Here is a 12,115-nt window from a genome sequence, read left to right as displayed (position 1 = left end):
TATTTGTTTAACTTATTTTTCTGCTTTGAGATATCATTTTTTGCTAAATATTGAATAAATATGGAATGAAATACTAGATATATTTGAGTTAAAAAGTTGAATTATTAACATATTAGATTTTTGTTTATGGTTAATTAAAGAAAAAGAGTCTTTTAAGTTTTTTTCTTTTTCTTGTTTACTTTTAAAATAAAATGTTTTTCCTTTGACAATTTTTTTACATTTAAATTAAGTAAATTTTAGTTATATATTGAGTTTGTTAAAATACATAATAAAGATAAAAATAAAACATGGAAATACTAAATGAAGTGGAGTTAAGGAAAGAGCAGCGAATTAAAGAGAAAATTGAAATGTTAAAGAAAGAGGGGAAAAAACCTGAAGAAATTAAAGCCGAGTTGGAAAAAGCAAATAAAAATAAGAAAACAAAAGAAGTAGTGGTATGTAACACTGTTACAGACATACAAAGACGAAAAATTGATAAGTTGATGAGTGATCCGGTATTTTTTATTTATTAATTTTTTTTATTTTAATTGTTTTTACTTTCCTTTGTTTGCATTTTGTTTCTACTTTATCAGTACACAAGAAGAAGTTAAAAATATTAAAAAGATCTTTTTAGTTTGAATACTTTATAATGCCATCTATATATGCTTATGAAAAAGTTATTGCTTTTAAACTTAGACAAAAGAGCCTTACATACCTGAACCAAGAAAAGAGTGGAAGCCAAGAGAACCTGCAGAATTTGTTCGCCATGTTATGGGTTAGTAGGAGCTTGAGATAAATGTGTAATGAATAAATGAAAAAATAGGTTATGAGTATATGATAAATATGTAACATATATATATATATATATATATATATATATATATATATATATATATATATATATATATATATATATATATATATATATATATATATATATATATATATATATATATATATATATATATATATATATATATATATATATATATGGATGCAATTTATATGTGATAAATATGATATTACTTACAAGAATGATAATTACCTGAGCGATACCTATTATGACGTTGCGATACCTATTAATAATGCATATAATAAAGCAATTTGAATGGAAAAAAATTTTGATTAACATGTAAACACTATTTACAGACATTTTTAAATCTTCAGTTGCATATTCAATTAATCAATCAGGGTTATAATAAGACAAAAAATTGCTTAAACTCTTTAATGGCATAAATGCCATGAAAAAGTTGAAGCAATTTTTTGCAATTGGATGTCTATCCTGGCATCAACCTATTTTGCAGATTAGAGATTTTTATTATGATACTTACTACTAGAAAGATTTGCATCAGTTGATGAGCTCCTACATTTTTCCATTAGTTGATGAGCTCCTACTTTTTTGTATCAGCTGATGAGCTCCTGCTTTTTTGCATCAGTTGATGAGGTCCTACTTTTTTGCATCAGTTGATGAGCTCCTACTTTTTTGCACCCAATGATGAGCTCCTATTTTTATATACAGTTAAATTTGTATTTTAAGTTTGGGTTTATTAAAGTTTTTTTTTTCTGGGAAAGTTGCCTCAGAGGGGTCTCATCTGCCCAATATATGAAAAATTAAAATATGAATTAAATAGGATTAAAAAAATATATAAAAACTAATAGGAATTCAATAAAGTGTGAAATAATTTTTAAATATGAAAAATGTGTCTTTACAAATTAGTTATTTTGTGTTTTCAGTTTTTAAAACACGCATTAATGTGCAAATTAAAGGAAATGGTTTTTTTCCAACAGTTTACTTATTTTGCCTAATATGAAAATTACTTAATTGACTTTTTTGAACTTTAAAATTGCAATCAATTGACACTTTTAAATATTACTTTTCAATGACTTTCTCAAACAAATTAATTAACACTTTTAAATTACACTTTTCTCAAACAAATCAATTAACACTTTTAAATTACACTTTTTTCAAACAAATCAGTTAACACTTTTAAATTACACTTTTTCAAACAAATCAGTTAACACTTTTAAATTACACTTTTCTCAAAAAAAATTTAATGTTCAAAGTGCTTAAAAATTCTTATCAATAAATCTTTAACAAATGGGTTTGAGAAAGTTGTTGAACATAAAGAAAAAGTCACATAATTTGTTTCATCAAACACATTATGTGACTATATATCAAACACATTATGTGACAATATTAAACACATTTTTACAAAATTAGAATAAGCTGCCAAAGAAGTATAAAAATGAAGGATTGATTGAAAATCATTAAATAATTGTATGTTGTTTTTAAAAGTTTTAACATGAAAATAATAACAACTGTATTGAATTAGGTTCCAGTGCTGGTGCAGGAAGTGGAGAATTTCATGTGTACCGTGGAATAAGACGGCGTGAAGCAAGAAGAAATGAATATCTTGACAAGAAAGGACTTAAAGTAATTAAATTTGATATAAGGTAAAATAAAGTAATGTTTGTATAATACTAAATGTGAACAAACTGAATTTTAACAGGACGAGTTAGATGAAGAATTTAAAATAAAACTGATAGAAAATGAAGTTAAAAGCAATAAAAATACAGAGAAGAAAAGATTAAAAAGGTATTTATTTTAATCTATCATTCTAAATTCATAAAAAAAGCAAAACAATAAAACTTAGCAATTAAAGTGATGAAGATTAATCAGGTAATAAAAAAATAACTACAAATTATTTTTTGTTATTTATGTTTATAATTTCAAGACACTGTATTAGCTGATCTGAAACCTCAGAGCTATGGAATTTCAAGGTCAAGTCCTAAGAGTTTTTTTTTTTTAACTCTGATGTAACAAAAAAAGCTTACTTATAAAAACTTGGTTTTGAAATGAAGTATTGTGTATTCTAGACAGAAGAAAAAACAGAAGAAAATAATTTCAAAAAAGCTAAAGTTAGTTTCAATTAAAGATGACAAAGGTTAGTAGACTTCAAAAGCAAGAAAACTTAAAACTGACTCAATAACTCAAAACTGACTCAATAACTCAAAACTGACTCAATAACTCAAAACTGACTCAATAACTCAAAACTGACTCAATAACTCAGATTTAGTATTTTAACTATTCATAGTTGCAATAATTGATCTTTACTGATTTCTTAACAACTAATAATAAAAAAAAAAATTTAAGTTTTTAAAAACTTAAAATTTTAAATGTTAAAAAACAATTTTTTAACTATGGTAATCATTTAATCAAACTTTTAAATAATTTAAAATTTTTTGCGTTTAATTAGAAGGAGAAGAATCAAGTAGTGGAGAAGAAAACAAATCAGAAGATGAAAAACATTTTATTATTGGAGGAAAGTAAAAGTACTATAATGAGTTAGAATGAACCAATCAGAAAGTAGAATTAAATGGTAAATAGTGAAATAAGAGTAAACAATCAATGAGAAAGCAATGTAAACAAAAATGATAAAAATGCAATTGTTTAATGGGAACAAATAAAGAACTGGAAACGAAAATGAACTATTAAAAGAAAAAGCGATGGATGGAAAAGATGAGACAACTTAAATGAAAAAAAATGTAAACAACTTAAATAAAAAGACGAAGTGAAATATATATAAAAATTAATGAATAAAATTTTTTCATGAAAACATTTTGGTGTGTAAAATTTAAAAATGTATTTAAAGATATAAAAAAAGCTAAAATTTATTTAAAAAGTTTATTTAAAGAGATAAGTAATTTTAAATTATCATATTGATGAATATGCATTATCTATTTATACATTTTTATGTGTAAAATTGAGTGTGTGTGTGTATATATATATATATATATATATATATATATATATATATATATATATATATATATATATATATATATATATAGACACACACACTCACACACACACATACACACACACACACACACACACACACACACACACACACACACACACACACACACACACACACACACACACATATATATAAACTTTTTCATATTAGTTGGCACTGTCCTTATATATTTCACTCTCAAAGTTTTGAAATCCCAGCTCAAATCCATACAGTTTTTTCAGAAAAAGAAGAAAAAATAAGAACAGTTAAATAAATTAAGTTTTTTTTTACCATAATAAAACTTTTTTGTACTTGGATACATTCACACACAGTAACACCATTGTATAGCTCTTTAGTTTCTTATGCACAACCTTATGCACAACCTGGAAGTGTATTTGGATGTACAAACATATATTATGTTTAACTAATAAGAATTTAATGATCATATTTGACAAATTAAGTGGGTGCAAAATGAGACTTGTAATTTTTTTTATTTATTTGTATCTTTATCTTAAATATTGTAATAAAGAAGTAAGAAAAAAAAAGTTGTACCTGCCCAAACCTCTCAAACCTAAACTCTCAGTTAATGTATTAATTGAAATTTTTGCAGCTCCCTAATTAAAGCCCTTTGAAAATGAGTAATATTCAAGCCAATAAAATTGAAAAAAGCATTAAATATATCAAGTTGAAATATTACAAAAATTATTTTACTTAATGTAATTTTAACCTGAAAAGAAATTTTCTGATAATTGTGTTCATGAAAACAAATTTACAAATAACAATTGTAACTAACCTAGCTGTTGAGAGTTTAGAGACTATAAACATTTTATTTGGGACAAGTTTTCTCTAATCATCTGAGAATGGCGTTTTGTCATCACTAAATAATGGAAGTGACAAACACAAAACAAAATAAAGCAAATAAGAAAGATGATTGCTTTTAAAAAAGTGCCACAAAATTCAAAATAATAATTTTTACTTATATTTCAGCTGTATTTGCAAAAATGAATGAAAAAGCATTTGTTTAAATTTAGAATTTTAAACTATTAGGAGGAAAAAAGTTCAAACCTGAACGTTGAAATTTTTGCTTAAAGTTCGAACGTTTGAACTCCAACATGTTCAAACTAGTAGCCCTACTTGGGTCTCACTACAAAAAAGTGTCATCTTTGGAAACTAAAAACAAATTTGATCTTTTGATACAAAAAAAACACATCAAACACTGCATTTACCCAGCTTTCAGGCATGTCATTACAGTAAGTTAAAAAAAAATTCAATTTATTGAATTTAGTATAACATTGATTTTCCCATTATGACTTAATGGGGCAGTCCCTGTGACATTAAAAAAATATATCTCAAAAAAGTAAAAGGGGAAACTGCTTGCTTATTTTTATTGTTTTTTGGTGTCTTTGATATCTTTTAAAAATCTCGCAAAAGATGTCAATAACATGACACCTCTCCTATGACCACCCATGCCATCACTTACTAAATTTATTAGTTTTACTCCAAAAAAGTTTTCAACTAAAAGATTGCAATAAATTATTGCAAGTAAAAAAATTTGTTCATTATTATTTTTGCTTTGTTTAAAAACTATGTAGATTAAAGTCAGCAAAAAAAATTGATCTTTTTATGTTAAATAAATTATACATAGAAATGTTTAATTATTTTTTTGATCATTTAACATTTATAAATTAAATATATGATTTTTATTTGTTGTTCCACTCCATAAGCCAAAGGGGCTATGACAGTTAAAGAGGCTTTTTTAAAAAGTTGTTGTTACAACTCTTTTTAACCTAGACAAACATGGCTCCTGCACAGAAAAACAAGTTAAAGATAAAGGGAAAACAAACTTTATGTTAACAATAATCCTAAATCAAGTACAAGGTAATAGTTTTCAAAATAATAGTTGATTTAAATAAATATTTTTTGATTTTTAATTCTCTATTAGAATGATTATTGTTCACATATTGAAAAAGATCATAGATTTTGTCGATCAGAGAGTTGATGATCAGACAGTGAGAGGTTATCCATCCCAAGATTGGCACACCCAGTCCTTATTTCACAATTATAAAAATTATGCAACAAGATTTTGAGTTGATGTGATGATGATGAGTTGATGTACAGTTTGTGCATATATTACATGATTACACAATTTGTGCATGGATGACATGGTTAACGCAATTTGTGCATGAATTACATGATTACATAATTTGTGCATAGATTACATGATAAACAGTTTGTGTGTAGATATTGAAAAAATAACATAAACAGTATTGACTACTAACAGTTAATAAAATTAACTTTCAAAGTTTCAGTTTGGAAAGGCAATATAAAAAAACTACACACTGAGTAAAAAATTGAAAAAAATGTGAGAAATCTAAGAAAGTTAAAAGTTAAAAAGGAATTTTTTGTTTAATTTAAATTCCTAATTTTTTGGATGGATGTTTTATTTTTCTTCAAACTTTAAAGATTTTTAAAAAAGCAACTTTTTTAATGAGTTCAATACATTAAACTAAATTTATTTTTTACCATACTGTCTAATTATTGTGCTGTCTTTCCAGTTACTATAATTACTGTCCAATTACTTTTTAATTACTGTCCCTCTTATTTGTTAGATAGTAGATGTTTTAAAATCTTAAATTTTTTTTTCTATATACAAAAAGGATTTCTGATCTTTGTCAGATTTCCATCTATATAAATTTAAAGTATGCAATTAGTATAGTTATTTAAACATTTTTTGAAACCAAAAAAAACAAAAATGATATCTCGTTTTTACAGTAAATTATATTTAAATAATATATAAAGAGAAAGAAAAAGTTGTGCACTATTTAGTGGTACCATCTATAAATTACTGAAACAAAACATTTAGTGGTAAAGATCATAGTTTTAAAGATCATTTAAAAGCCACACTTTAACAGAAAAGTCACGATTGTGGCTTGCCACAGTCAAAGGGTTAAATAAATCAATTTAAATTAACAAAAAATTGACACAAATAAAAAAAGGTAAAATAATGAAATGAAATAAAAGATAAAAATTAAATTACTAAGATGTTACTAGTTTTCCAAGTTTGTTTCTATTATTAAGTAAATTTCTATTAGTAAGGACTCAATTGTTTTGAAATTCAATTTCAGTAATTTTTTTAGTTAAACATTTATGCATATGTTATCAAAGATATTCTAAAGGTTGACATTTATGCATACGCTATCAAAGATCTTCTGAAGGTTGATTTTTATGCATATGCATATTTAACAAAGACCTACTGAAGGTTTATATTTATGCATACATTAAAGAAGACCTTCTGAAGGTTGACATATATGCATACATTATCAAAGACCTTCTGAAGCTTGACATTTATGCATAGGTTATCAAAGACCTATGGAAAGTTGAAGAATAACTCACACAACCCTTTCTTTTTTAATGGTTTTTATGATTTTAGAATCAAAAGCAAAGTAATATTGATGAAATTTAAAAACAAGCTTTAGATGGCATCTAATTTTCATTGTTGTATTTTAAGAGAGCAACTAAAATTATTCAGATGCTGGGTAAGTTTTGGTTTTTTATTTGCCCCATATTTCGGTATTAATAATTAAAAGTTTCATTTGTTTTTTATGTTTATATATGCTAAATAATATATATATATATATATATATATATATATATATATATATATATATATATATATATATATATATATTTATTTATATATGTATATATATATATATATATATGTATATATATATATATATATATATATATATATATATATATATATATATATATATATATATAATATATAGTATAGTATAGCATTTTTCATGTATATTATTTTTTTCATGTTTTTATAATATTGTTTCATATTTATCTTTGATAACTATGAAGAGCTTATTAACTGACTCTGTGTAGTGAAAATGTTTTTTATGGTTTTTATCTTGGTAAAAATGTTAATGTTGTCCTTCATTCCTTGTTAAACTTGATTAAATTTGGTGGCTAGTTGTAAATAAAAGGAGTTCTTTTGAGATGCAAAGTGCTCTTTTAAAAAGGGGCTTTAAAAGACACTTATTTCATATCCACACATTAGCTGAAAAATAAAAATCAACTAGTAAAAGTTACTCAAAAATTTAAACTATTTTGTCCTTATATTGGAGGTTTAATTAATTTACAAGGATACAAGGATATCTAGTAAAAAGCATTTTACTTAAAAAACTTTTTACCTCAAAAAATTTTTCTGATTCCTTTTAATTAATTTTCGCATATTCTGTAATAAACACACAGAATCTATAAAAATATTTGCGGTAGTGGTGTAGTGGTAGAGCGTTCGCCTCATAAGCGAGAAGTTCCGAGTTTGATCCCCACCACATCCCTGGTAGTACCGCACTCAACTTGTTTCTCCACGCAGCGGCCTTGATTGTCAAGGTTCGTATTTCGGAGTTATGGAGTTGAGAGAGGGTTGTAACCACAAAAAGTAGCCTCCTCGACTGTAGTGGCCTCCTCGGCCTTAGAAAGGTGAATAATTAAAAAAAAAAAAAATTTAAATTAATCAGTGAATACCTGTTTTTTTTTTAATTTTGTTTTAAATCTTCATTTTAAGAAATATTACTTATAGTAAAAAGCATTTAAACTTAAAAAACTTAGCTTTTGATGGTTCCTTTTTGATTATTTTAGCATATTCTTTAATAAACAATCTACAAAAATACAACAAAAGTTGTTTTTAAACATTTTAAGAAACAAGTTAATGTTATATTATATGTTATAATACTCTAATATATTATATGTTATAATACTCTAATAGTTGATATAAAGCTAAGGTCAAGTACTTTTAATATCCTGGATGATTGAAGGCATTGTGTTACAGTTGAAGCATTTCTATTAGAATCCTCCAAAAAGTAGTCTAACCAAAAAATTTTGTTCATGGAGCTTAAAAACTTTTTTCAGGCACACCATATAAAAAGTGTTTATGGAGAAGATAACCATGCCAAACTTTGTTGAAAGCTTTTGATATGTCAAGAGCAGTAACCATTGCCTCAATGCTTCTATTTATTGTTGAACTTTTATAACAGTTAACAAGTCAGCAGTAGTAGAACAAGAGGGTCAAAATTTGTATTGATTGTCAGAGTAGATTGTTGTCAAACTTGATTGTTGTCAAGTTAGATAGTTGTCAAGCTAGATTGTTGTCATTGTATTGATTCCTTAATTAAAAGGTTAAAACTTCATTAACAACCATGGCACAGGCTATTGACAGAGTTACTTTTATAAACATCATCTCATTAAACACACAACATAGAGTGCACTATAGTACTGGTATAGTAGCAACACGTATGTTTGAAAGTAAAATAATTAACCAATCAAAATAAAACTGATTAAACTCTGTTAATCAAATATTGTTGTACAATTTTTTAAAAATCTCAAAACAACTGGCTATTATTATATTGTAATAAATTCAAGATAATTTTTGTAAAAAGTAAAATATTGCAAGTAAAAAATTTTTCAAATAATAAAAGTTAAAACTTTCTACTCATCATGTAGTTCAAGTGTTCATGTTCATCATGTAGAAAATTGTAGGAAATTCTTTATTTTGTTATTTTTTTGAGAGAGTAATAGGCATATTGTTGTCTTTTCACTAACTCCTATATTATTTTATAGATGCATAATATATGTGACACTGACCCGATAGTTCAACAATCAGTTACGTTTTTGAAAAATATGGGTCAATTCAGATTTTCAATTGTGGGTCTGTGGATTTATCAAAGTATATATTAAACAACATTTTGTTTCCCAAAACAAGCTTTAAATCTGTTGCACTAATGCTTGCTGACTGATTAGTAAAGACCAAAGCTAATGTATTTAGAAGTTATTGTTTTTGTTCTAATTGTTTGTCATCGAGACTAAAATGTTAATATTTTCAAAGTTGGAAAGTTGATATGTTGATATCCTGGTCTAGAAAATTGTTGCTCAAAATAACAGAAAAAATTTGTGTTCAATTCTGTTCTCGTTTGAAATTGCATTTACATTTCTATTTATTTAGTTAGTTGATAGAATGTCACCTATGATCAATAAATCTTTGAATTTATTTTTATCTATGAATTTGCATGCCAGGCTGAAAACCACAGTAAGTTTTGACATGACTGAATCGATGCCTTCATGACATGAAGGCATCGATTGTCTGTGAGTGGATACTTATCATTACCAAAATAAACCACTGCTCAAACTTGTTCTACTTTGTATAAATTTTTGCATCATTTAATTCATCTAAATTTAGTAAGTTGTCTACATTTAAGCACACACTACTGTCTCATTAGCAGTAGTAGTAGTAGTAGTAGAAGTAGTAGTAGTAGTAGTAGTAGTAGTAGTAGTAGTAGTAGTAGTAGTAGTAGTAGTAGTAGTAGTAGTAGTAGTAGTATTCCAATTACTGATTATATTCCTCTGTGCATGCTTAGTATGCAACCCTTTTACTCCCTGATTATTATGCCAGACATTATTTAGTGCCTCTCAAAAAAATTGATACTTTTTTTGAGAGGCACTAAGTATTCTCTATTGGGTTAGTTTGGGTAACGTCTGGACCATGGCAAAACAGAAATACTTTTTGCATTGAAGGACAAAAATTATTTGTGTTTTATTCATGCCTAAAAATGCATTTGGGAGGTCAGGAAATCAATTTTGTAACTGAGCAGTTAATTTTGTAGCTATTTTTTATATTTATCTTAACTCAACTATATGAGGCTTGTGCCTTTACTATTTATAACTGAACACACCATCACCTATAGAAGTTGTTTTACTGGTTCTATTACACAGTATAAGATTTAAATTTTTTCTTTTCTGTGTCTGAGGATACAAAACTTATTCAACAATTTTTTGATGTTGGATTCATCTAAGAAACACACTTATATAAATGTTGTATTGTTGTTTACATTTTACTATTGTTATTTACATTTTCCCAATCTTTGCCAGTTATGTATTAGTGTTTAGCTCAATTTATGTTTTGATTTAACTGCTGGAATGTGTTTACATTTCTTCATGCAGCATTTGAAACCCAGTTCTGCTATATGAAACTTTCTAGTTTTGTTTAAAATTATTATATCTCCTTTTTGAAAGATTTTATTGTTTTTGTCTTTCTTTTTTTTTTCCAATATAAATGAGTTATTTATCTCTTGGCGTAGTAATGCAAAGGTCTTTCCATCTCTTCCTTTTTATAGGGGTATTATCAAATTTACCTTTTTTGGAGGGTGTGATTTAAATGTTTTAATAGTGCAGATATTTTTATTTGGGTATTTCTCTAGTGTTTTTTATTCTTAGACACCAAAGTGCAAATACTTTCACTTAGAGTTACTACTTATTTAAATTTATTAATTTAGTGCACATTTTGGGCCAAAATGTATTAAAAGTTAGCAAAAATAGAAAACACCTGTACATACATATTAATCATCTAATCTTATGTTATTGGGGTGAAGCAATCCATTACTGACATCAAAATTAAGTCTTGAACTCTCTTATCGATGCTCTATGTAGTGGTACAATTTTGATTTTTTGGTCTTGCCGACCGTTTCAGTTGTTGTGCAAACTCCAAACTTAAGTATGTTTATGCTTATGTCAAAGGGTATTGGTTTGATAAAATTTGCTGAAATGTGCAGAAGCATGGGAGCAAAAATAGTTGTGTTGTTTTGACTTTTAAATTAATCGACTAAATGGACTCTATATATTTTCTAAAGTCAACTAAAATCAACTAATGCATTTTTGAAATCGACTAAGTCGACTTAAAGTTGATTTATTCGAAATATGGAAATTATTTTTTTCAAAACAAATTGTAATAAAAATAATTTATATTCGCTTTCTATTTTATAACATCACATTATTTAACAAATAATGGAGGGAAACAAAATAAGAGCAGGGCTGCTCCAGCAACAAGACAGTTTATTCCCAGACTCCAATGATTTAGAGACCGCCTTAAATACTTGCTAAATATCAGAAAGTCTATACTAGTCTATACTATATAATTTGATTGTATAGATGACTTTCAGCTTTTGGAGCTTCACAATTTAACTTTGCCCCAGGGCCCTGAACCAACTTAGAACTGCCTGTATAAAAGTTACTATGAAAATCACAAGTATAGAATAAACAACAACAACAACAAAATTACTCAACTTACTTATCAAAAGTTTAATTAGGTATAAAAATAGTATGTAATAGTTATAATAGTAGAAGCAATTATTACTAAATGAACAAACAAAAATTAAAGATTGAAAAATTAAATCGAATAAAAAAAATATTATGATTTTAAAATTATGACACTACCAGGGGCTATTTTAGACCATTTTTGATTGCGCCGACAGAAAAAAAAAAGTCCTCAA

At 26.1% G+C, this 12,115-nt stretch overlaps 2 protein-coding genes across 2 annotated transcripts in view; both read left to right on the top strand.

Annotated features, from left to right (window-relative positions):
* Window positions 1-238: 238 nt before the first annotated feature.
* Window positions 239-12,115, top strand: part of LOC100203268 (hydroxymethylglutaryl-CoA lyase, mitochondrial) — a 38,977-nt gene continuing 27,100 nt past the window's right edge. The window contains exons 1-8 of the mRNA XM_065795888.1: window positions 239-494; window positions 676-754; window positions 2,313-2,413; window positions 2,490-2,575; window positions 2,857-2,924; window positions 3,237-3,525; window positions 5,571-5,657; window positions 7,210-7,315. Of these exons, the coding sequence (XP_065651960.1) occupies window positions 7,256-7,315 (60 nt within the window). The 5' untranslated portion in view covers window positions 239-494; window positions 676-754; window positions 2,313-2,413; ... (3 more) ...; window positions 5,571-5,657; window positions 7,210-7,255. The remainder of the gene's footprint in view (window positions 495-675; window positions 755-2,312; window positions 2,414-2,489; window positions 2,576-2,856; window positions 2,925-3,236; window positions 3,526-5,570; window positions 5,658-7,209; window positions 7,316-12,115) is intronic.
* Window positions 288-3,310, top strand: LOC100212655 (PRKR-interacting protein 1 homolog). Its single transcript, XM_065795028.1, has 6 exons — window positions 288-494; window positions 676-754; window positions 2,313-2,413; window positions 2,490-2,575; window positions 2,857-2,924; window positions 3,237-3,310. The coding sequence occupies exons 1-6, from the start codon at window positions 288-290 to the stop codon at window positions 3,308-3,310; spliced, it is 615 nt and encodes a 204-aa protein (XP_065651100.1).

This window comes from Hydra vulgaris, chromosome 04, assembly GCF_038396675.1.
Source record: "Hydra vulgaris chromosome 04, alternate assembly HydraT2T_AEP".
NCBI lineage: Eukaryota > Metazoa > Cnidaria > Hydrozoa > Anthoathecata > Hydridae > Hydra > Hydra vulgaris.
This window is presented reverse-complemented; position numbering and strand designations above follow the sequence as displayed.